General features: G+C 43.0%; 1 protein-coding gene across 1 annotated transcript in view; it reads right to left on the bottom strand.

The window, feature by feature from the left end:
* Positions 1-27,047, bottom strand: part of LOC122935247 (SPHK1 interactor, AKAP domain containing) — a 231,202-nt gene that overhangs the window by 181,973 nt on the left and 22,182 nt on the right. Inside the window, exon 2 of the mRNA XM_044291009.1 lies at positions 26,156-26,266. Coding sequence (XP_044146944.1) covers positions 26,156-26,266 — 111 coding nt within the window. The remainder of the gene's footprint in view (positions 1-26,155; positions 26,267-27,047) is intronic.

Raw genomic sequence — 27,047 nt, forward strand, 5'->3', positions numbered from 1 at the left:
TTTAAGCTAGGGGAGCTGAGGTAGTTAAAGTGGCGGGGCACTGTGTGTGTGTGTGGGGGGGGGGTCAGTGTTAAGGGGTGGGGGGCTGTGGAGTTCACTGTTAAAGGAGCGGGTTTGCTGTAGAGGTCACTGTTATGGGGGATACTGTCAATATCTTTTAATGACACACACAAAATCATTAAATGAAATAGATGAAATACAGTATACCCGTGCAAAGCTGGGTCCTTCTGCTAGTGTATATATATATAGAGCAAAGAAAAAAGGCAGCACTCTAATTTGTGATGAAAAATGTGGACGGTTTATTCACCCATCTATCAGCAACGTTTCAGCTCTCTCTTAGAAGCCTTTGTCCAGCTGGACAAAGGCTCCAAAGAGAGAGATGAAACGTTGCTGCTAGATGGGTGAATAAACCGTCCACATTTTTCATCACAAATTGGAGTGCTGCTTTTTTTCTTTGCTCTATACACTTGGGATCTTGGTCTCAGGTCCCTAGGAGGATTTGCACCCGTACTTATTGTGTGCTGCTTTTTTTCCTCTTTATATATATATATATATATATATATATACAGTACAGACCAAAAGTTTGGACACACCTTCTCATTCAAAGAGTTTTCTTTATTTTCATGGCTATGAAAATTGTAGATTCACACTGAAGGCATCAAAACTATGAATTAACACATGTGGAATTATATACATAACAAAAAAGTGTAAAACAACTGAAAATATGTCATATTCTAGGTTCTTCAAAGTAGCCACCTTTTCCTTTGATTACTGCCTTGCACACTCTTGGCATTCTCTTGATGAGCTTCAAGAGGTAGTCACCTGAAGTGGTTTTCCCTTCACAGGTGTGCCCTGTCAGGTTTAATAAGTGGGATTTCTTGCCTTATAAATGGGGTTGGGACCATCAGTTGTGTTGTGGAGAAGTCAGGTGGATACACAGCTGATAGTCCTACTGAATAGACTGTTAGAATTTGTATTATGGCAAGAAAAAAGCAGCTAAGTAAAGAAAAATGAGTGGCCATCATTACTTTAAGAAATGAAGGTCAGTCAGTCCGAAAAATTGGGAAAACTTTGAAAGTGTCCCCAAGTGCAGTCACAAAAACCATCAATCGCTACAAAGAAACTGGCTCACATGCGGACCGCCCCAGGAAAGGAAGACCAAGAGTCACCTCTGCTGCGGAGGATAAGTTCATCCGAGTCACAAGCCTCAGAAATCACAGGTTAACAGCAGCTCAGATTAGAGACCAGGTCAATGCCACACAGAGTTCTAGCAGCAGACACATCTCTAGAACAACTGTTAAGAGGAGACTGTGTGTATCAGGCCTTCATGGTAGAATATCTGCTAGGAAACCACTGCTAAGGACAGGCAACAAGCAGAAGAGACTTGTTTGGGCTAAAGAACACAAGGAATGGACATTAGACCAGTGGAAATCTGTGCTTTGGTCTGATGAGTCCAAATTTGAGATCTTTGGTTCCAAACACCGTGTCTTTGTGCGACGCAGAAAAGGGGAACGGATGGACTCTACATGCCTGGTTCCCACCGTGAAGCATGGAGGAGGAGGTGTGATGGTGTGGGGGTGCTTTGCTGGTGACACTGTTGGGGATTTATTCAAAATTGAAGGCATACTGAACCAGCATGGCTACCACAGCATCTTGCAGCGGCATACTATTCCATCCGGTTTGCGTTTAGTTGGACTATCATTTATTTTTCAACAGGACAATGACCCCAAACACACCTCCAGGCTGTGTAAGGGCTATTTGACCATGAAGGAGAGTGATGGGGTGCTGCGCCAGATGACCTCCACAACCCAATCAAGATGGTTTGGGGTGAGCTGGACCGCAGAGTGAAGGCAAAAGGGCCAACAAGTGCTAAGCATCTCTGGGAACTCCTTCAAGACTGTTGGTAGACCATTTCAGGTGACTACCTCTTGAAGCTCATCAAGAGAATGCCAAGAGAGTGTGCAAAGCAGTAATCAAAGCAAAAGTATGGCTACTTTGAAGAACCTAGAATATGACATATTTTCAGTTGTTTCACACTTTTTTGTTATCTATATAATTCCACATGTGTTAATTCATAGTTTTGATGCCTTCAGTGTGAATCTACAATCTTCATAGTCATGAAAATAAAGAAAACTCTTTGAATGAGAATGTGTGTCCAAACTTTTGGTCTGTACTGTATATATATCCCACACAAAACAAAACCGTCACCATTGTCACCCCATTCACGCGAAACTATACATATTGTATAACAAAAAGAACAAAACAAAACAGGAAACTAAATGTAATAATTTATTTTGGTGTCACTTTGCATATTTAAAGAATAAGGAGCTATAGTTTGAAAAAGACTGACTTTTTAAAAATGTTTTGCACAGTTTCCCACAAATAATGCATAAAAAAAAAGGAAAAAATATATTAACAAATGTATTAAAAAGCCCTATGTCTGACATAAAAAAAGTTTCAAAAATTATTTTGGTAGTGCAACAAATAAAAAAGCGACAACTGTTTGAACCACCAAGTGTGCTAAATCACAAAAAAAGTGTCATTAAGGGCTCATGCACACAACCGTATGTATTTTGCGGCCTGCAAAAAATACAGATGACATCCGTGTGCATTCCGTATTTTGCGGAACGGAACAGCTGGCCCCTAATAGGACAGCACTTTCCTTGTCCGTGATGCAGTCCTCCTGAGTCCTCTATATAATAACCCTTATAGAACAGTGCCCCCCCAACCCTGCAGGAACTCTTCTTGCTGCTGCCCTTTTCCCACCATTACCCATCCCTCACCACACCCTATGAACTTTTTTAAACGTAGAGTCTGTCACTCACTGCTGTGAGTGTACAACTTACTTTGTCCTTGGTGGCAGATTGGCAGTGGCACACAACAGGCAAGGGGCATGCCAGCGATGCTGGGGGCTGGTTGTAGTTGGGATGGGACTTGGGTCTCAGTGGAACTGGTGGCAGTATGAGGCAGGTGGTGGCAGCTGCAGCGGGTGACGTGAGCGCGGTAAGCACAAGACTGCCGTCCTGCCCATCCAGCCGCCTGCACAGTTCTGCTCTGATCTGCTGCTGTCTTCTGAGCCTGCGACTCGCACACTTGCCAATCAGCAGCAGGAGCTTTGCACCACTAAATGCTGATTGGCCAGTGCAGTGCGAGTGCCCAGAGGAGAATGAGCGGCATGTCACTGGCTGTGTCGAGAGGGGGGGGGGCTGAGCAGAGGGAAAGCAGGGCCCGCCCAAACTTCAGATAGGGATCGGGATGGAAGACTGTGGCAAATTTATGTCTGTAGTTTTGTATTCATCATTGCCAGTGGCAATGATGAATACAAAACTACAGACATAGGGGCGGAGCCTTCCACGCACTCCGGGCCCCCCCTTGCCACGGGCCCCATAGCAGCTGCGTGCGCTGCCTATATTGGCGGTACACCACTGCTGCTTGTGGCCACATCACCGCTGAAGCCAGTCATTGGCTGGAGAAGTGTATGTGACCATGACCATAGTGAGCCAGATGTTATCAGTGCTGGGACCGGCAGTTAGAGACAGCGGGGGCGGCGCGGAGGACCAGAGCGGCGGTGAGCAGGTAAGTATAAATCTTCTATTTCAGTGGCCATGCTGCAGACAATAATTTTTACCTGGAAATCCCTTTAAGCTCCTATTACAGTACACGATATTCGGGACAATTACTGGGAACAAGTCTTCATAGATTCGGTCATACCTGATATCTGGTCGGTATAATCCAGCTGATTTGCATATTTTTGCAGGATGAAAGACGTACAACTATCATCAGCACATGTCTGTGTGTAATCGGGGATGGGCGGGCTACCAATAGTCAATAGAAGTGAATGGGGGAGAAAGTCATTGCGCTATTCACCAAAACAGTCAGCAGATTTTATGTACCATAAAAACTTTGCTTCAGTGAGTTTTTCCCTACCTTGGCACGGGAATTTATTCATATCTGAGAGGAAAATTTACAGCTGTAGCTGTTTGCTGGCGTTTTGACCTGTATTTGCTTCTATTGGGATCAAGGTCTATTTCAGCAATAAAGTCCCCTCGACAATCATCAGAAGAGGATTAAATGCAGCTGCAATATGAATGTGCCGCTGAATTTGTTTACAAGGCGATGCTTGTCACGGCCCAGCAGCTGCACCTGCCTCCATTGTCATGCGGCCAGCTAGTCAGATGTGAGGGCCAGGTTATCCATCCAAACGAGGCCTTGACTAAACAAACACATCTAGAAAACCATGTGTGCCCTCTGGTATAAATGACTCTCCAAATACATGAGTCAGGCGTATTTTGATACAGCCTTGGATATGTGGCTCTCATCCAGTTTCAAAGATGAAAACCTCTGAGGAACATGTGCTGAACTATGGAGAACGTAGGCCCAATTCATCCACATAAACTACCTTTTGCGATCCAACAGCTTGTAGTCCTATGCAGTTTATCTATTTATCTACAGTCTATCCACTAGATCAGTTCTGGCGAACCTATGGCACGGGTGCCAGAGGTAGCACTCGAAGCTCTCTCTGTGGGCACTCACACCCTGGAAAAAGTGTATGGTGTACCAATATGCCTTAGACTTTTCCTGCCATTCATCAGCGCAGCGTGCACTATGAACAGCGAAGGCAGCGCATTGATTGTAGGCAGGATATTATAGCTGAATGATTAAGTACATGAAAGATATACTATATTAGTATGTAGTAATCAGGTTAACTTGTCGTAGGTTTTTGGGTTGCAGTTTGGGCACTCGGTCTCTAAAAGGTTCACCATCACTGCACTAGATCAAGCACGTGTACTCTCAATCAACACTGGGAGGCATTTTCCATAACTCAGTCTGGCTTCATTAGCGGATACTCCCTGCCCTGTACTCTAAGGCCTCTTTCACACGGGTGTCGCGTGTCAGGGCCGGATAGGATGCGGGTGCGTCGTGGGAAAATCGTGTGATTTTGCCTGCCAGTGGGGCGAGTTTTGGATGCGATTGCGTTGTGTTCTTCAGTTTTTTCAGCTCGAGTGCAATGCAATGCATTTTGTGGTACCCAGACCCGAACCCGGACTTCTTCCCTGAAGTTTGGGTTTGGGTTAGGTATTCTGTAGATTTTAATATTTCCCCTTATAACACGGTTATAACAGTAAATTAGGGATGAGTGGGTAAAAAAAAAAATAGGAAATTAAACTCACCTCATCCACTTGTTCGCGCAGCCCGGCTTGTCTTCTTTCTTCTTCTTTGAGGACCTGGGAGAAAAGGACCTTTGGTGACGTCACTGCGCTCATCACATGGTCCATCACCATGGTGACGGATCATGTGATCGACCATGTGATGAGCACAGTGACGTCACCAAAGGTCCTTTTCTCCCAGGTCCTCAAAGCAGAAGAAAGAAGACAAGCCGGACTGCGCGAACAAGTGGATGAGGTGAGTTTAACTTTTATTTTTTATTTTTTTTAGCCCTCCATCCATAATTTACTTAGCATTTTGTATTAATAATTTTCCCTTATAACCATGTAAATTTTTTGTATTTTTTTATAAATAAAATGATTTTTTAAAACTCAATTTTACTACTGTCATGAAGCACAATATGTGACAAGAAAACAATCTCAGAATGGCCTGGATAAGTAAAAGTACTTTAAAGTTATCACCACATAAAATGACACATGTCAGATTTGCAAAAAATGGCTTGGTCCTGAAGGTGAAATATGGCAGGGCAGAGTAACTAAACCCTTGTTTTTATATGTTGTCCCTAATGCCCTAATAAAACTTTTTCTAATATAATTTATTAATCAATTTTCTATTTTTATTATACTTTTCCCTCCCTAAAGCTGTTTGCTTAAAACTCTGTTCTCCGTACACTGCTGACAACTCAGCGGTGTACGGAGTATGGAGTACACATTTTATGAATGGGCAGCAGCAGCTGCTCCTGCCCGTTCTCCCTGGACGATTACTAACTCCTGGAATAGCACATGGGCACTCTGTACCCATGTACTATGCCAGGATTAGTTGAGCGGAGCGGTTCCTGTTTCTGCCTGCTCTGCTAAGCTAAGAGCCGACATCCAGTTCTCTTAGCTTAGCAGAGCAGACAGAAGTAGGAGCCGCACCGCTCAACTAATACTAGCATACTACATGGGTACTGATTACCCATGTGCTATGCTAGGAGTTAGTAATCGTCTAGGGAGCACGGGCAGGAGCAGCAATATGTGCTCCTGCCCAATACTCACAACGCTGCTGCTGCCCATTCATAAAATTGGGTGGACATTTCCTCTCAACACTGGAATGCTCCTCAAACATATCTTTTACTCTTTTATCTATTCTTCTCTCTGGCTGTTCTCTGTTTTCATTTGCTCTCTTCACTGTCTACAGTCGTGGCCAAAAGTTTTGAGAATGACACAAATATTAGTTTTCACAAAGTTTGCTGCTAAACTGCTTTTAGATCTTTGTTTAAGTTGTTTCTGTGATGTAGTGAAATATAATTACACGCACTTCATACGTTTCAAAGGCTTTTATCGACAATTACATGACATTTATGCAAAGAGTCAGTATTTGCAGTGTTGGTCCTTCTTTTTCAGGACCTCTGCAATTCGACTGGGCATGCTCTCAATCAACTTCTGGGCCAATTCCTGACTGATAGCAACCCATTCTTTCATAATCACTTCTTGGAATTTGTCAGAATTAGTGGGTTTTTGTTTGTCCACCCGTCTCTTGAGGATTGACCACAAGTTCTCAATGGGATTAAGATCTGGGGAGTTTCCAGGCCATGGACCCAAAATGTCAATGTTTTGGTCCCTGAGCCACTTAGTTATCACTTTTGCCTTATGGCACGGTGCTCCATCGTGCTGGAAAATGCATTGTTCTTCACCAAACTGTTGTTGGATTGTTGGAAGAAGTTGCTGTTGGAGGGTGTTTTGGTACCATTCTTTATTCATGGCTGTATTTTTGGGCAAAATTGTGAGTGAGCCCACTCCCTTGGATGAGAAGCAGCCCCACACATGTATGGTCTCAGGATGCTTTACTGTTGGCATGACACAGGACTGATGGTAGCGCTCACCTTTTCTTCTCCGGACAAGCCTTTTTCCTGATGCCCCAAAGAATTGGAAAGAGGCTTCATCGGAGAATATGACTTTGCCCCAGTCCTCAGCAGTCCATTCACCATATTTTCTGCAGAAGATCAATCTGTCCCTGATGTTTTTTTGGGGGAGAAGTGGCTTCTTTGCTGCCCTTCTTGACACCAGGCCATCTTCCAAAGGTCTTCGCCTCACTGTGCGTGCAGATGCGCTCACACCTGCCTGCTGCCATTCCTGAGCAAGCTCTGCACTGGTGGCACTCCGATCCCGCAGCTGAATCCTCTTTAGGAGACGATCCTGTCGCTTGCTGGACTTTCTTGGATGCCCTGAAGCCTTCTTAACAAGAATTGAACCTCTTTCCTTGAAGTTCTTGATGATCCTATAAATTGTTGATTGAGGTGCAATCTTAGTAGCCACAATATCTTTGGCTGTGAAGCCATTTTTTTTCAACGCAATGATGGCTGCACACGTTTTTTTGCAGGTCACCATGGTTAACAATGGAAGAACAATGATTTCAAGCATCACTCTCCTTTTAACAGGTCAAGTCTGCCATTTTAACCCAATCAGCCTGACATAATGATCTCTAGCCTTGTGCTCGTCAACATTCTCACCTGAGTTAACAAGACGATTACTGAAATGATCTCAGCAGGTCCTTTAATGACAGCAATGAAATGCAGTGGAAAGTTTTTTTTGGGATTAAGTAAATTTTCATGGCAAAGAAGGACTATGCAATTCATCTGATCACTCTTTATAGCATTCTGGAGTATATGCAAATTGCTATTATAAAAACTTAAGCAGCAACTTTTCCAATTTCCAATATTTATGTAATTCTCTAAACTTTTGGCCATGACTGTAGACACTGTCTGCCTTCTCTGACCTAACTACTCCTCCCTATGGGGAGAGGGTGACAAAAGCCCCACCTAGTGATAGGAACTAAGGCATATTAACTCCTCATGCAGAATAAAATACATGAAATGCATGCATCACACAAAGCACATTTTTAACCCTTTTGCAATGTACCCATACCGTACTAGTGGGACGCTACACTTAGCAATCACAAAGCTGACTTTAAAGGGGTTGTCTCCAATCACAAGAGCAGAGGTCCCAGGTTCCCAAATGAATGGAGCGTCCATCTTATAGAATAGGGATAAGTTATCTTGGGACAGCCCCTTTAGCTGCTTGCAGACTGCCCATAGACTATAAATGTCTGTGTTGTCAGCCAACAACTGTGCTAGGATGTTCCTGTATGTCCTTGCAGAGTTGGCAGCTGCATGCTAAGTGTGCAGCTGTGGGAGCAGGAAGCACAGTGTCAGTGACAGCAGGGTTCCCCATAGAGAAGACATGGATGTTTTTTTTTTTTTATCATTGCTGTATACACAGCTCTTAATCAGTGCTGTATATACAGATCAGGTAGTTCCAATGGAGCTTCAGTCCCAGTAATCATATGATCAATGGGGGTCAAGTAGTTTCATGAGGTGATGGGTCTTAGCAGACCCAGATCAGTTGTACATTAAGGGGGGCTGTATTTTCCCTGTAACTGGAGCTAATATGTCAGCCCCTGGTATAGGAGAAATTAGCATAAAAAAATGCAATAAGAAACAATAAACAAACACCACCACACCTCAGCTCCTAGCTCCACCCTTAGTGACCATAAGCCATACATGCCTATATAAAGTGGGTGTTCACCTCTGGGGCCTTTCGGGCAGACTCTCCAGCATGTCTGAACCAGTAGAGGGAAGCATATTTACCTGATCCGTGCTGCTAGATTCTGGCTCCTTCACTCAATCGACACTCCCTTGTTCTCCACGTGACACCACCGGTTTGATGTGGGCTACATGTCCACTACTGCCAATGACTGGTAGTGATGTGTGATGTGTCCCCTATCCGTTATGTCACTGGGCCAGTCATTGGCTGCAGAGGCCAAGTGACCCATGTCAAACCAGGAGTTGACGTGGGGAGGCCGGGGAGCTGCAGCAAAATTCCTCGTACTCAGAGACAGTATGACTCCCTCAACAGGCCTGGCCATGCTGAGGTGGTCTGCCTGAAAGGTGTACAACCTTTTTAATGTAAGTGCACCGTTCTTGTGAATAGATTATAAACACTCACCATATCGGGCAAGACGACAAGATTATTCATGTACAACAGAGATATTACTACATATTGGATCCATGTTGATGCTTTCTGTTTTGGGAAGCATCATCTAAATGTAAAGTAGTAGGATCTGCTCTCATTATGTTCCCAAAATCTGATTTATCTGGGCATTAAATGTTTGTCTATAGTCAAGAAGGAAGCCTCTTAAGATGCAAATAGCCATATTTTCCGAAATTTTCTCTGCATCATCGACTCTTGCATCTAATATCTCCTCCTCTAATGTATACTAAGAAAAGATGCAGCGAGATTGATGTGAACTTTAAATCTAGAACAATCCATGAATAAATGTATGAGGCTTTTTATTCGCCAGCTTATCCCCCTCTAAGTAGACTGAAACGAGTTAACCTTTTGGCAGTGGAAAGAAAGGTATTTTAAAGCCCTTCCCACGCAGAGTCACTTTAGACAAGATGATTGCTGCAGAAACACATGATTTTCTCTTGTCCTGATCTGCTACTAACTTGTCATTAAATCTACCTGATATCACGGGAGTCAGAAAAACAATGGATCAGCTCGTGGTTATGTGCAGTTATGTAGACGTCACGTCTGCTTAAAGACATAGTCCATCAGGAGGACACCACCGTCAGCGTGTTCCCTTCCCTCGTGCCCTATTCTGCAGATATTCATCAATATCTTTTTGAAAGGCCATAGATCTAATCACTTCTCCATGGAGACATCTTGTATCTTTCACAAATGTCACCTCTCTTTACTGTCTGAAAATGACTGCAGGTGAAATGGAGTCGTTGTGTTTTTACTTTATTTTATAATACGTAGGAGATGGGGAAATGTTGCCCTTGAAAGAGGTTATATGAGATTAGATAAACAAGGCTGCATTTTTCCCTGAAACAGCGCCATTCATATCCATAGGTTGTGTCTGGTATTGCAGCTCAGCCCAGTCTATGTACAAGAATTACACTGTTTCTGAAAAAAAAAAAGAGGCCGTGTTTTTCTAATGCTTTCCCTTTAAGATCTGCTTTTCAAATTGCAGGTCCATCAGATTGAAGCTGATTGTGGGGTTCTCATGCAGGGTAGACCTGGCTGTCAGCTGTCATCACTGTTATGTTGTGTTCGCCGTGACATGATTGCCATGCATGCTGTTGGGCCCTTCCCTGTCTAGTGCCAGAGGGGTTAACCATCTGGCTGGTGTGGATTTAGGTGTGTCCTGGGTGTGACCTGATAAATAAAAAGGAGGTCGAGTGGATGTTCCTTTTGGGCACCATTCAGCCTCAAGGTTTAAATATTGAGTGTGACGTTAATGCTTGCTTAGTTTGAACATACTTGCTGCAAGCTAGTTAGGCTCTCCTCTGCCTATTTTTATCATCTTTGTATTTTATCTGTTTGTATGAGTTTGTTTTATCCTTGTAATAATTTTTTGGGGATGTGATCATGACGTGGTTCAGGGGAGGTTTCCCTACCAATTTAAACTCAGTGGTTTCCACTTACCAATCAACGCCCCAGACGAAGCATCACGGCGAAACCCGGGTCGGGCAGTATAGAGACATTTTAACACGTTTTAAGCTGTATTTTTTGTGAGTATATTAAATAATTTGTATCTGACCCATTGGTGCGTACTTCACCATACTTGCGACTTCCTTCCTATGAGATCTTCGGAAGCTGGGGTCTGGTGTCATTCAGGTGTTACGGTATTTAATCTGCTGGACCGGCTTACTATATCCACGCTCGCTCCACCTACCAAGCTGAAGCTCCCAAACATCACCATCCACGCACCTTACCAGTGAAGTTCTGTGAATACAATCTGTTTGCAGGCGTGTAAAGTGTCGTTACATACTACACTATAGTGTTCTTCTTTGCTATAGATTTTCGGAGAGAGGCACTATTTAGATTTCCACACGTTTTCACTAGCGGAGTTTTGTGAGTTTAGCCTATTCACATGGTGCGTTAGGTGTTTGGGGCTTACTACACCATAGTGCGCTTTCTCATCACATTACAGGTTTCCTACCAGCGTTGGACTGTGAAGTTTGCATGTGGTCCTATTAGTTGAAGAGTGTACAAAGAGAACTACAATACCCAGAAAAGATTTCTCTCCTGCAGCGCAATCCTTTTTATACATTTTCTCCATTTTAGCGGACTTTTCCCCACATTGTCTTTGGATTTGCAGTGCCTGAGGGAATAAGTATTTCAAACAGAGACATTATTTATCTTATTGAAATGTATGTGGTGCTGTATTACCATGTATGTTTTCTAGTGATGTATATAATGTTAGGAGGGAAGGAGTTAGGTTGGAAATTTGGCATGGGGATTGATGTGGGGGAGGGGGGACACAGTTTCTACTTTTGTCTTAGGTTAGGTGCACCCCTGCCTATAACCAAGACCACCCAGCCTCTAGCCTGTAAACAACACTGTAAAATACTGTGTTCGATACTGAGTGTCATGAAGAAGGACAACTGAGCAGAGTGTTCATAGTGACTGTGACATTAGAGATGTTAGTGACTGTGCAGATGTGTGTTACTGCACCACATGGCGAGATAGCCATGGTGACAACTGCAGATACAACATCTTCATTGCTCTCGATATGAGGTGACCAGAGCCAGAGTGTCAAACCCCGGGACCTGGGTGCAACCAAAGCCAGAGGAAGAGTCAAATGTTGCCTCTTCTGGGGAGGGAACCCTGTATCCTGGCCATATATCTCTACTAAAGCATGATGCCAGTGTGAACAGAGCCTAAGTGATGTAAGCCATGAACGTCTAGCATATGGTTATTCTCAGAATAATTTCATATACTACATGATATCTATGTCGATTACAGTACTTGCATTAGGCATCACATACCCCAGGGTTACCTATACTAAGTTAATAGTAAATCTGTCTCTTTCAGCACAACGGTCAATATTATTAATAAGGTCCTACTTGGACTGGATGGAAGTGATTCTCTAATCCATCACTGTGGTGCATCACGATTCATTCCAGATCTGTGGACTAACGTGTGCCTTCTGCCCGCCACCTCTCATTACCCACTTGATGACTCCAGCTATACCCTGCGGACAGCTGTGTCTTACAGGAATGAGTCTTACAGTCTCCAGGCCACAAGATGACAGCATATGCTCTCTAAAGTCACTATAGCCATGCAGTCACCTCCGGTGGAGCTTGAGCCATCAAATTCTCAAGTCTTTAGAAACCTCTTTGCAAAAGAAACAGTTTAAGGCTACTTTCACACTAGCGTTTTTGCTGGATCCGTCAGGGTTCAGAAAAAAAGCTTCCGTTACTGATAATACAACCATCTGCATCCGTTATGAACTGTTGTATTATCTTTAACATTGCCAAGACGAATCCGCCATGAACTCCATTGAAAGTCAATGGGGGACGGATCCATTTTCTATTGTGTCAGATTGTGCCAGAGAAAACGGATCCGTCCCCATTAACTTGCATTGTGTGCCAAGGCGGATCCGTTTTGCTCCGCATCTCAGGACGGAAAGCAAACCGCAGCATGCTGTGATGATAGTGGAACCTCCACAGAGATAAAATATAATGGATATTTGCATTGGTTCTGGGTTTTTGACCAGCACCTGGTCACAGATATCTTCATGGATGAAACATTGACTGTCTTGTAACAGATGTCATCACGGACACGTTAATGAGGTCTAATTGTGATTGATTTTGCTTAGGGATGCAGTACCACACATGCTTTGGGCTTAATGGCCTTATCATCCCACAAAAATAACAGAGGGTATTAGGTGGCTTTCACACAGTCAGTGTTTGATCAGTGATTTCCATCCTCGACTGAGAGCCAACACCAGGTGCAGATACAAAACACAGAACAGGTCAAAATCTTTCCATTATACCTCCTCTGTGTAGGCTTCACTCCTGGTTTTGACTCACTATAAGGCCTCTTGCACACAAACGTTTTCTGTTTCCGTTCCGTTTTTTGCGTTCCGTATACAGACTGTACACAGAACCTTTCATTTCAATGGATCTGAAAAAAAACAGAAGGTACTCCGTATGCCTTCCGTTTCCGTATTTCCATTTTTCCATTCCGCTCAAAGATAGAACATGTCCTATTATTGTCCTCATAACGTACAAGGATAGTACTGTTCTATCAGGGGCCAGCTTTTCCGTTCCTCAAAAAACTAAATGCACACGGACGTCATCCGTATTTTTTGTGGACCGCAAAATACTGAAAAAGCCATACGGTTGTGTGCAAGAGGCCTAACTGATGGAAATCACTGATCAAACACTGAACAAACACTGACTTTATGAAATGTCCGAATTCACAATGATACAGTAAGTGGAGACGGTGATGTTTTATCAAGGACTAAGGGCCACAGGAACAATAAATGGGTTGAATGCCACAATCACGGCAGCACAACTGAACAAATCACAAACAAAACAAGGGCCCAAAAATACGGAGAGGATCACATTCAGGCACAGTATACTCAAAGGAGGGGTCAGAAAACATCGCTCTCCAGAGCTGTCACTCTTCTAAAGCTGTCAATATTCTGTGCCAGCTGAATAATATTTTTCTCTTTAAAATGCCAAGTTACCTGTTACTGTCCAGTGTGAACAGATATATAGTATATACAGCAGTGTACTAATATGTGAGGCACGAGGTATAATAGATGCAGTGTGTACAGATATATAGAATATACAGCAGTGTACTGATATGTGAGCTACGAGGTATAATAGATGTAGTGTGTACAGATATATAGTATATACAGCAGTGTACTGATATGTAAGGTACGAGGTATAATAGATGCAGTGTGTATAGATATATAGTATATACAGCAGTGTAGCAATATGTAAGGTACGAGGTATAATAGAGGCAGTGTGTACAGATATATGGTATATACAGTAGTGTACTGATATGTGAGGTATGAGGTATAATAGAGGCAGTGTGTACAGATATATAGTATATACAGCAGTGTACTGATATGTGAGGTACGAGGTATAATAGATGTGGTGTGTACAGATATATATTATATACAGCAGTGTACTGATATGTGAGGAACGAGGTATAATAGATGCAGTGTGTACAGGTATATAGTATATACAGCAGTGTACTGATATGTGAGGTATGAGGTATAATAGATGTAGTGTGTACAAATATATAGTATATACAGCAGTGTACTGATATGTGAGGTACGAGGTATAATAAATGCAGTGTGTACAGATATATAGTTTCCCATTTCGTCCTACGGCAGCACAGCATGGGTTAAGCTTGTCTTCATACCCTTGGCTAGGACCGCCCACCTAGATTAAAATAATTAATTAAATCATTAGCTAGACACCATAAAGTTGGTTTCCCATAATGCTCCACTGTGTTTTTTTATTGTCCTCATTCCTTGAGGATGAAGCCCACCTTCTATATGGTCGCATACCGTGGATTTTCCAGGTTCAATGGTCTGAAAGAGTCGGCGTTTGCCATGTGTGGCTCCACAGCCGTTCTTAGCCGCTGTGGCGCTGAATCAGAGAGTGATTCACTCTCCTGGAAGGAGTTTAATCGCAGAGGAGGCGTGCGTCTAGGACCGGAAGTGAAGATCCCGAACTTCCGGTCGCTCTGTGGAACGCACTGTGGAACGCAGGAAGCGCGTCTGACAAGCGCCCCAGGTGCCTCCCGTCCATGCGCCCTAACGAGGATTTAGTTAAGTATGAAAAGCGGCTCAGTGCAGAGCTCGGTGCCCTTTTGTGCCTGGCAGCCGAGCTCTAGCGAAAAGAAAATAAGGTAGATAAGCCTCTCTATTCATATTATATATGTGTTCTCATATGCTCCCTTTTCTCTCACTACAGATGTCCTTCTTTTCTGATAGAGGGGGAAAAAGATCCTGCAAAGGCAGGCATAGGATATGTCAATCCTGCAAACAGCCATTGCCTGATGAATGTGTAGAGGCTCTTTGTACAAGCTGTAATGTGGAATCTCTAAGGTCCTCACCACCCAAATCTAATAGACAGAAGACTAAGCAGGCTCTATATATTTCATGTATTCAGCCCTTGCTACTGAATTGGTCATCTAATATATGTGAAAGCTGTTCGCATCCAGAAGAAATATTGGATGTAGAAACCAAAAAATGAATGACAATGTTTAAAGCTTTTCTGTCACAAGCCAAAAAGAAAAAACATTTAACAAAAAAGAAACATTATGTCTCTCCATCCTCTTCCGAAGAGTCTTCTAGATCCGAGGGGGAAGTGTCTTCAGACTCAGAGTTTGATCTGCCTACCCTGGAAGACAATTTTTTGTTTAACAAGAGTAATGCTAATCACTTGATTAGGGAAGTAAAAAACATCATGGAATCAAAAAAGGAAGATAAAAAGGAAGATAACCTTTTCTATTTCCCCAAGAAATAGGCATCTGTATTTCCTAGCCATCCAGTGCTCAACACTATTATGCGTAAAGAATGGCAGCAGCCAGTAGGGAAAATAAACTTAGGATCCAGATTTAAGTCTATATATAAAATAGACCCTGCTGAGTCTACAAGTTGGGAAAATCCTGCTTGGGTTGATCCTGCTGTCGCCAGACTAACCAAAAGATCCATGTTTCCTAGTGATGATTCTTCACTACTCAAGGATCCAATGGAAAAGAAGGCGGATGGTCTCCTAAAAAGGTTACATTCTTACCTGTCCCTTATGAATAAAGCTGCAATGACTTTGGTTCCGGTAGCCCGCGCTCTGAGGGTCTGGCTTAGTCACCTGGGCAGAGACATAGAAGATGGTGTGTCTAGGGAAGAACTGCTCCAACAGTTACCTACATTGAAACTAGCAGCAGAGTTCCTCTGTGATTTCTCCGTAGATTCTTTAAGATTAGTAGCCAAGAATATGGCGCTTTCCAACTCTGTCAGATCTGTCTGGCTCAAATTATGGTCTGGAGACTCAGCATCAAAGAATAACCTATGCTCACTCCCTTTTGAGCCTGGTAAGTTATTTGGATCCCATCTAGATAAACTCCTGGAATCCAGTAATGAAGAAAAATCGTTGAATTTTCCTTAATTCAAGCGAAGAGATAAGACGTGATTTTTTCGGCCCTACAGAGAACAAAATTACAGAAGATATGGATCTAGAGGACGCTTCAGCAGAAGCAGAGCTGACAGAAGATCCTGGATGGCTTCAGAAAGATCAAAAAAGAAATCAGAGGATGGAAAACCATCTAAAAAGGAATTCTGATGCCAGAAGCCAAGAAGTAGGAGGTCGGCTGACACATCACTACTCAGAGTGGCAAAGGATTACTTCAGACGCTTGGGCTCTAAATATCATAAAAGAAGGATACACATTGGAGTTAGATCAATATCCAAGGGACAGATTTCTTCTGAACAAAAGAGAAGATCCCAAAAATGTTCGTCTTCTAGAAGAATTCATAGAGAAAGGAGCACTAGAACCAGTACCTATGCACCAATGAAGTACCTAAGTATATTCCAGGATATTTCAGGTCCCCAAGCCAAGGAGAAAGTATCGACTTATCATCATAGATCTTTGATACCTGAACCAATTCTTGAAGAAAATCCATTTCAAGATGGAAACATTAAGATCTATCACAGCTGTGCTCACAGAAAACCAGTTCATGGTCTCTCTGGATCTAAGAGACGCCTACCTGCACATCCCTATAAGAGAAGAATCCAGAAGATTCCTAAGAATAGCGGTCATAAGAAACAGGAAAATATCACACTTCCAGTTCAAAGCACTACGGTTTGGCCTATGTTCCGCTCCCAGAATCTTTACCAAGGTGGCAGTTCTGGTTGCAGTACATCTCCGTCTCCAGAGAATACAAGTCTTCCCATATCTCGATGACTGGTTACTGGTAGCTCAATCAGAAGACCTGCTACAGTTACATCTCAGACAAGCTATCAAAGCGCTTCAAAAACTGGGGTTTTTAATAAACTGGGAAAAATCCGATGTGATCCCTACTACCTCAAAGATTTTTCTGGGCCTGCAGATAAATACAGTTTCTATGGCTCTGTTTCTTCCCCGACCAAAGATCAGAGCCCTGAAAAAAGAAATAAAGATTCTCATATCTTTGCGTTTTCCCACAGTCCGCAGAGTGATGAAGACCCTGGGACACCTAACAGCAGTAACGGATGCAGTTCCATGGGGAAGAATCCATACCAGGGACCTACAGCAAAACATGCTTCAAGTCTGGCATCACACTTTTCACAATCTAGAAGCAAGAGTAAGACTAAGACCTTCAACAGTTCAGAGCCTCAGGTGGTGGTTACAGTCCAAAAATCTATCCAAGGGGAAGACCTTCAAGTATCTACCCCCAGTAGTAATTACTATGGATGCGTCTGGTCGAGGCTGGGGAGCCTATCTTCAAGACAATTAGATCCAGGGGCTGTGATCCTCCGAAGAAAGGAAGAAGTCTTCAAACTTCAAGATGCTAAAAGTAGTACAACTTGCACTTCTCCAGTTCAAGAAACATATAATAGGAAAACGGGTGCTGATTCGTTCGGACAATCTTGCAACTGTATTTTACCTCAACAAACAGGGTGGAACGAGGAACAGTTCCCTCCTGAAATTGTGCAAAGAGATCTTCAGTTGGGCAGAAGCAAATATCTTAGAGCTAAAAGCCATGCATATAAGAGGCCGCCTGAATATTCAAGCGGATCATCTGAGCCGGAGAAAAATCGATCCAGCAAATTGGGAACTGAACCAGACTATATTTCAACAGATTGTGACCAGATGGGGGTGTCCAGATTGGGACTTGATGGCATCAGCAAGGAACAAGAAAGTTCCCAAATTCTGCTCTCTGAACAGACTGGACAAACCCACAATAGTGGATGCTTTTTCCTTCAGCTGGAAACGCCTATTTGTCTACATTTTTCCTCCTGTACCTCTCATCCTAAGAGTCCTGAGGAAGATAGTAATGGAGAAACCTCAGACAATAATAATAGCCCCATTCTGGCCAAGGAGGTCGTGGTTCCCTCTATTACTCCAGCTATCCAAGGGGGAATTCTGGAAGCTTCCCCTAGTTCCAGATCTACTGTTGCAAGATGGTCTCTATCACCAGAGCTTGAACCATTTACACCTGAGAGCCTGAAGGTTGAGAGATTTAAGTTAGTGGAGATGGGCCTCTCCGAATCTGTAGTTAAGACCTTGTTGTGTTCTCGCAAGGTTTCAACTAATAAAAAGTATGCTAGAATATGTAAGAAATTTTCAGCTTGGATGGCTGAAGCGAATCATGTGAAAATTAATGTTGGATCTATTCTTCAATTTCTTCAGGAAGGTTTCCAGAAGGGATTCAAGCCTAACACATTAAGAGTGCACATGACTGCTATCAATATTATGACTAAGAATTTCTCCATCACCCACTTATTTTCAGATTCTTCAAAGCAATATGAAGGCTGAAACCTACACATAGAGAACCTACACCAGTTTGGGACCTCTCTCTGGTTTTGAAGAGACTAACAGTTGCTCCATTTGAACCTTTGCAGCAAAGTATTGTTTCTGGTTGCCGTAGTCATTTCCGCAAAAAAAGTAGGCGAACTTCAAGCGCTGTCAGCTAAATACCCCTATTTAAGAATCCCTTCTGATGGGGTCCTTATTCGCACCATGCCTTCTTTTACTCCTAAGGTGCCTTCTGCCGCTAACAGAAATAGAGAAGCTTTTCTCCCGTTTTTTTTTTCCTGACCCGGTTGGTGAAGAACAGAGTCTATTACATACTCTGGATCTAAAGAGGGCAATCGAGATCTATCTCCAGAGAACAGAAGCGTTTCGTATAGCTGAAAATCTTTTTGTGTTGTTCGGAGGTCCAAGAAAAGGACAACAACCTTCCAGAGATACATTAGCTAGATGGCTAAAAGACACTATCAAAGAATCTTATGCCTTAGAAGAAGTGCCTTCTCCTTTTCCAATTAAAGCACATTCAACAAGATCTGCCGCAACCTCCTGGGCAGAACAGGCGCACGTATCTATAGAAGAAATCTGCAATGCAGCCTCCTGGTCTTCATCTCAAACCTTCACGAAGCATTATCGGTTGGACATCAATGCTAGAAGCTCAGCCTTTGGTACTGGGGTATTAAGTGCAGTTCTTGATGAAAAATCCCCCCTACATGATCTATACAAATCCCATGCTGTGCTGCCGTAGGACGAAATGGGAAAGGGAAAATCTGTACCTGGGATTTTACTTTCCTTGAGTCCGAAGGCAGCACAGCATGGGTTAAGCTTGTCTTCATACCCTTGGCTAGGACCGCCCACCTAGATTAAAATAATTAATTAAACTATTAGCTAGACAGACACCATAAAGCTGGTTTCCGATAATGCTCCACTGTGTTAAAAAAAATAGACTTTCATTCAATGCAAAATAACAAAATTTATTTAAGGGAGAGTATATTTGTGCTGCCTTCGGACTCAAGGAAAGTAAAATCCCAGGTACAGATTTTCCCTATATACAGCAGTGTACTGATATGTGAGGTATGAGGTATAATAGATGCAGTGTGTACAGATATATAGTATATACAGCAGTGTTCTGATATGTGAGGTACAAGGTATAATAAATGCAGTGTGTACAGATATATATTATATACAGCAGTGTACTGATATGTGAGGTACCATCCATCTTCCAACACCTGCCCTTCTGCCTGGCACCCATCTACCTAATATCAGGGGCACCCCAGCCACCACCAGGCAGGAGCCCCAGAAAATCCAGGGTGTCGCCCAAGAGAAGAAAGGGTGTGCCCTCCACTCACTGCATGTGCGGAGCCCTGGGGTGTGCTCGGAATAGCCACTTTGAGGACTACATCCACCATCATTACCACCATGCATCTTCTCCAACAACTTCTGCCACGCCTCCTTTGAGGTCCAGCGCACTGCAGACCATCAATTAAAAAAGGCTGGACAAGCACTTTAAACCAAATGAGATGTACCACACATTATTGAGGCAACAGCACATGCACAGGATTACTGGGCCAGACCACTAGTACAATGAGGACCACTGGCCCTACCAGTCAAGGCAGTAGAGCAGTAGATCTGTGGTCTACAAAGGGGCTTTGGCCTAATTTGCATATGGTTTCAAACCTCAATATCTCCAGAACTGCGAATCCTTTTTAAATCTATGTCTATGTCTAACTTATTTAGGTATTCAGAGATGACCAGTCACTCTTGGTTTCCTCAAGAAAATTTGAGTTGTTACTTTACAATTTAGAAAAAAATACTAAAACCCTTCCCCTTGAAGCATCCAAGTGCTGTTTATAAGAAAAGAAGCCGATAACAGCCTGTGAATAATCGCGATTCTAAACTCGTATTTCCGCCCTCTGTATTGAATATACATGTCCTGCGTTCCCAGGTATCTATTTTGTATCTGAATAATATAAGCTCCGTAAGAAATGTGCATTTTCTATTATAAAGAACCCGCAAAATACTTCACCCTAGGTCCTTAATGAGCAATTTTAATGAGGCCGGAATATTCGTGCCCAGGCTAACTGGAGAGGCATCAGCCATGTCAGAACTGCGCTCTTATTGTGTGTGACACTTTTCTTCCGTAATGACAATATTGAATTGGTAATGGCTGGCACTACACAGGCACTCGCTCTATGCACGCACAAATAAAGCAGAGCTAATTAAATTTGGAAACCTCAGTTCTTTTCATAATTTTATGAAATGTGTATTTTCACACTGCTTACGTCTGTGACATACCTTCCTGTATGCTGGGACACATCTTTCTCACTCTTTTGAAAGGATATATTGATTTGTAACATATGCTTTTACATTTTTATCTGTCTAGTTCCTCTTCTCCTCTTGACTCTATCATTAATATTATTTTGTATCTACAGTAGACCACTAGATCACATTTTATAGTGGAGGCCGCTTAGTAAAGTAATATACTGTAATTGGGGATGTGAAGTGTGTGCAGTGACCCAGTGGATCACAGCTAAAGGGTTAATACTGCTAAAGTGTTAATACTGTGATTCACTACCGGCGCTCCCTAGGGCTGGGCAGTGGCAGAAGGGTGCACCTGTTCTTTCTTTGGGGTACACCTTGAAGTCGGGGCTCCTACCTGATGGTACTTGGGGGTGCCCTTGGTGTTATGGATTTGATGTTAAGGCAGGAGATGTCGGTGCTGTGGCAGGCGAATGGTGTAGGAGTCAGTAACCAGGCCGGATGTAGAAAACAAGCGTCTCTCTTTACTAAAGTGCAGAATGGGAGTTGTTGTTACATCCAACAGTAAAAACACAGGGGGTCATTTATCAAACTGGTGTAAAGTAGAACTGGCTTAGTTGCCCATAGCAATCAGATTCCACCTTTCATTTTTGACAGCTCCTTTGAAAAATGAAAGGAGGAATCTAATTGGTTGCTATGGGCAACTAAGCCAGTTCTACTTTACACCAGTTTGATAAATGATCCCCATAGGTCCAACAGTTCACAGTGCAGTTCCTACCAGATAGCAATGTATGGATATAGGCCGGCATGGGATTGTTGTACTCTTTCCTCTCTATCTCTCTAAAGTCTCTTTCTGCAGAATCTGTGGCTGGCAACATTACTGTGTCAATGCTGGCTGTAATTTCCAACAGATGGATACAGGGTTAAAGATATGACTAGCCAGGTCCTTTCCATATGTGAAGGGTATCTAAGCCATGTCCCTCTGACAGTAGTAATGTCTATCACTAGGCTTGAGCAAATTGATCATAGATCCAAAGTCGATTTTTTCAAATACTTTGATTTGCAGTATCCACACAACATTAAAATGTATTGGCTCTGTGGAACCAAAGCTCTTCTCACCCGAAGTCGCGTGAGACTACTGTACACAATTTAAAATAAAAATCTGAAGCGGGCTTTGGTACTGAGGTTCCTATTTGAATTTGTTTTTCAATACGCCGATATGAAAACAGTAGTAATTAAACACGACTTCGGGTAAAACTAACTTTGGCTCCATGTAGCCAATACATTTTAATGCTGTACAGAAACAGCATTAAAAATGAAGTCTTTGAACGAATTGACTTAGGATCTATGACCTGAAGGTCAATTCACTCAAGCCTATCTATTAGCTTTCAGTGGCAAATACCGTACTGACTGACCCCAATGCTCGGCCATGCAGATTCGGGACTTTCTTGGTCCTTTCCTTTCTCTCTGTGGAAATGGTGATGTCTTTCTCACAGTAGATAATCCTCAGAGAAGATGATTCTAACTTTGGTCCAGTCCTGTGAGGAGTGGAGCGCATGTAGCAGCTTGTTCTCTCTTCCTCTGCTAACCTACTGACTGCACTTCGATTGACAGGGCCAGGCGTGATCTTGTTTTCTCTGGCTCACTCTGTCAAGGGAGCGACAGTTGCAGAGAGAGCAGAGCGTCTAGGTGTAACAGCAACGCCCCCATTGCTCCTAGAAGCTCATTTGCATATATCAAAACAGCCAAGAGCACATGCAACAGGTCAGTCAGTTTCATAGGTACAAATCTGCTGACAGATGCTCTTTAAAGGGGCCCATTATAGACAAATTGTCTGATAGGTGTGGGTCCCATCTCTCCGCACCTACACTGAGAACGGAGTGGGGAAAGGTGGTGAAGGGCACACTGCACATGTGCAGCCGCCCTCCATTTATTTATGGGTGCCGCCGAAAATAGCCGAGCCAGCTGAATGTGGCTGGAACCTGGTAAAGTTGGGGTCCTCCAGCCACCGCTCTCCCCGCTCCGTTCTCGCCGTAGAACGGTGCGGGTCCCAGAGGTGGGACCTGCACCTATCAGACAATGGGGGCATATTCTAGCGATATGCCCCCATTGTCTATGATGTGGGAACCTTTTTAATGTCTCGAAGAACGACTCGTTCATCGCTCTATTGAATCAATTATCTACTTTTGTAAAGGAGCCTTTAGAAGAGAAAAGCTGAAAGAAACTGATTTGAACTACGTTCATACGTTTCCTTATCTGTTTACAGCAGCGTTGGATTATGGGCCCCCGGGACACCAGGCAAGCTGCCACTTTGCTCAGTTCCTTATCAGTCTGTTACTAACCCTCCAGCAACGTGCTGTGTCCTTTCAAGCTTGTAACGTAGTTATTCATGTGGCTTATAGGGGAAAGTACCTGTCAGGTACGCAGCGCTTTTGGCCACAAATGATGGATAATGCTATTTGTAGTCCAGTTTGCCTTCTTCTGGGATTCTCTTACGAAACCACAATGGAAAATGTTCAAAACGTTATATTAGACATACAATACGTCCATGTTTGTTAGGCTAGGTTCAGCTCTGCAATTGCTTTCCATTTTCTCTTCCATTATAGGAACAGAGAAAAGAAAATGATGGACTACAATGGCACTTGACAGACCCTATGACTTTAATGGGGATCTGTTATGGTTTCGTCATTATAATGGGAAAAAAAAGCGCTGTATGCTGTGCTTCTTTCCAGGCAAATTTGAAAACGGAGACTTCTAATGGAGCTTCCAATGCAGATGTGAAGCCTCAGGCATACCGTATGTGTTATTTCAAGCTTCCATGACCTTCATAGCAGTAACTGTATATACAAAATGGAACTAGTATCCCTTTACTTTTATCTATGTTTACTTCTCTTCCTAAAATGCCTCTACTGTAGGGTATGCATTTTGCATAGAAAACTATTTATTTGATGTCTAAGTAACTAATGTTAGTACATGTATAGAAGTGACCACTGGAAATTTTTATTGCTATACAATAAGGGAGCTCTTTATGGTACTTACTGTAGGCTTGTTTGACATTCCTACCACTTTCAATGTCAGGAAAAAACTGATTTATTGTAGACCCACTATGTCAACCAAGCAGATTTGGCTTGGCGCTACTCCTAAGGCCCTTATCTTGGCAGTTCCTAGGTATTCACCCTTTAACCCCTATACAGGGATCTAGACTTTACTGCAGGGGAGCCACCATGCCACTACATCCTGAAAGTATTTTCTGATTGACAGCTGACCCACTGGAGGTCAAGAGACACTGGTGCGTAACACAGAAGGAACAAGTAAATCGTAGTCAGTAACAGTTCAAGGCCGGGGCAGGCAGAGTCTATGACAGTCCACAAAACAGTCCCAGGTCAGGGCAGGCAGCTTAGGGTCAACACTGAGATTAGGCAACGGTCAGGATGCGGCAGGTCAAAATCCAGGAAACAGGTAGAAATTGGTACACGGGTATAAAAAGAGAATCTGCACACCTGCCCGATCAGCCTGCCGTACATGCATGGCGCTGGTCCTTAAGTCACGTCCACCAGTGCCTCATGTACGGCGAGGGTCCTCTAGGAGTTAATGATGGGATTGATAATCAATGTAATTCAGTGGAGTTTCAGTGGCGTAAGATAAATAGGTATAATACATAGAATTGCTCCTGTTTAGTGTTCTTGACTCACTGCTGGTTTTGGCTCACAATGACTGATAGAAATTACTGATCAATCGCTGACAGAACACTGAGTGTGTGATGGCAGCCTCTGAGACTCTTAGCCAATATATTTTGATCAAAACACATCTGTGCCCGCCTACCTGCGCCACGGTGGTCTCAGGTCAGGCAGGTCCTACTCTATACTTACCTATGCAGTTGTGTATCTATGTTTAGGAGAACAGCCCCGGCACATATAGTGTGCTACCGCTAATTACCTCTGTGTGCATCAACAAACCAATTTGTTTTGATCAAAATATATTAGAGTCTCAGATTTTATAATTAGAGTGAGGGCCTAGTCCATATATTATGTTTGCATCTATTGTTTTAGTGCATTATTTTCTGTGATTTAATACAGTGGATTGGCCTCAGTTCACATTCAGCTTCGGATAATATTACTTTACTTGGCGCGCAGCATTGGGGACTTTAATGACGTAGTAGGCCTGTTTTAATTAATTGATATTGTAAGCGCAATAAAGGGATATTTCTTATTGTGTCGTGACACTACACTATCTGCGATTCTGTAGGTTTAGGACTCATGCACACAAACATGTGTGACCCGTGCCCGCGGTCCGCAATATACAGGCACCGACCGCGTGGCTGCCATTTGCAGATGCGGACCCATTCACTTGAAAGGGTCAGCGATCTGCAAGATTCAGCCTGCACTGCAGTGCGGAAACACGGACTGAAATCCACTGCCGCTCTGTGCCTCCGCTCCGCACTGCTCCGTATCTTGCGGATTGCAGACACATTCAAGTGAATGATGATATGGAGCGCACACGACTGGTGCCCGTATATTGCGGATCCACTGTTTGCGTCCCGCACACGTTCATGTGCCCTTATAGAGTTATAGGGGAGACAGCACTGGGGAAGTGGGAGCTTTCAGCGGGCAGTCTACTACAACCTTGTGGCACTACAAGAAGCATCAAGCAGCGGAAGTGTGGAGGGAGGACTAATCTAAAATGTCTATCACAGAAATTGAAGAACCGTACTCGGATAAGGTGATATTTGCTTAGTCTAGAATCACACAAATGTCTGCAAAATACTACAACAGGAGAGAGAATGGACATGGCTACTTGGCAAAGTGACCGACCCAACTGGACAGTCGCTATAAAAACATGAGATCCAGGAGAAAAAAAAAAAAGAATCCTTTATTTCGAAGACCTTCAGAAAGTGTCCGCGTGTAGAAACAGGCTTCTTATAGCCATAGATAATTATAATTCTACACTGTTGATGGCTCTAGTGCTGCCTGTCATCAAACTAAATGGATTAAACTCATCCTTGACTAGGGATTACGGGGATTCAGGGTTAATAATCTGAATATTTCCACATTCCAAGCACTACATGAATGAAATATAACTAGATCAGTTCTGCTTGTGGATTTAGAATTTCCTATATAGACTTTTGAGACGTTTAAAGGAAACCTTCTGTATTCCAGTTACTTAAGCATAAAAACAATGTCCTCGATTATATTATAAAGGGGAGATTAGAAAAATCATTCTGTAGTTTTCCATTAAGAATGCCCCTACTGTCCGTGGATCATGTCTGGTATTGCAGTTCAGCACAATTCAAGAGTATGGGCTGAGCTGCAGTTCCAGATATAGCCTATGGACAAGAGTGGCGCTGTGTCAGAAGTAGGCAGTAGCCAGGCTTTTCTAATCATATGCAACCCTAGAGGAAGAACTAGCAATCTATACATTGTCACTCACAGATGTGCAGTTGGGCTCCATACTCTCCTCTACTAGGCTGATCTTGCAAAGGTTCTTGGAATTTTGCAGCCAGTACTCTAACGAATCCGTATGTCGCTTGGGGCAGATGACCTGGAAGACATAATATAAAATACACTCATATAGGAAAATCATTTTGACAGCAAGTATGCTTGAGGTATCATTATTAATGATCCGTAATAGGGTCTCAATACCGGAAAAAAAGCTTCAGTTTTGTCCCCATTCATTGTCAACGGGGACAAAACCGAACTGAACAGAACGGAATGCTCCAAAAGGCATTCCGTTCCGTTTATTTGCGTTCCCAGACCGGAGAGCAAACCGCAACATGTTGTAGTTTGCTTTCCGTCCTGGGATGCGGAGCAAGACGGATCCGGCATGACCCTCAATGCAACCGTTTATTCTGCCACAATCTGCCACAATAGAAAATGCATCCGTCCCCATTGACTTTTAATGGAGTTCATGACGGATCCGTCTTGGCTATGTTAAAGAGATGTTAAAGATAATACAACCGGATCCGTTCATAACGGATGCAGATGGTTGTATTATCAGTAATGGAAGCGTTTTTGCTGAACCATTCCGGATCCAGTAAAAATGCTAGTGTGAAAGTAGCCTTAGAGGTAGTTTAATATATTAAAGCCTTTTTGTACAAAATGCTCAATTTAGGTTCTGAACCATTCCGGTTATGCATATAGAATTTGAAATTGCCAATTTTTATGCAAAAGCAAACTGTAGTTCTAGAGGATGGAGTCCATAGACGAGATGGTAAATTGGTATGTCCACTGGGGCAGCATGACTGAGAACATTTGCTCCACAGCCCTGTTTAATATGTTATTGCTATACAGTGGATATAAAAAGTCTACACACCCCTGCTAAA

The sequence above is a fragment of the Bufo gargarizans genome, chromosome 4 (assembly GCF_014858855.1).
Source record: "Bufo gargarizans isolate SCDJY-AF-19 chromosome 4, ASM1485885v1, whole genome shotgun sequence".
NCBI classification, from domain to species: Eukaryota; Metazoa; Chordata; class Amphibia; order Anura; family Bufonidae; genus Bufo; species Bufo gargarizans.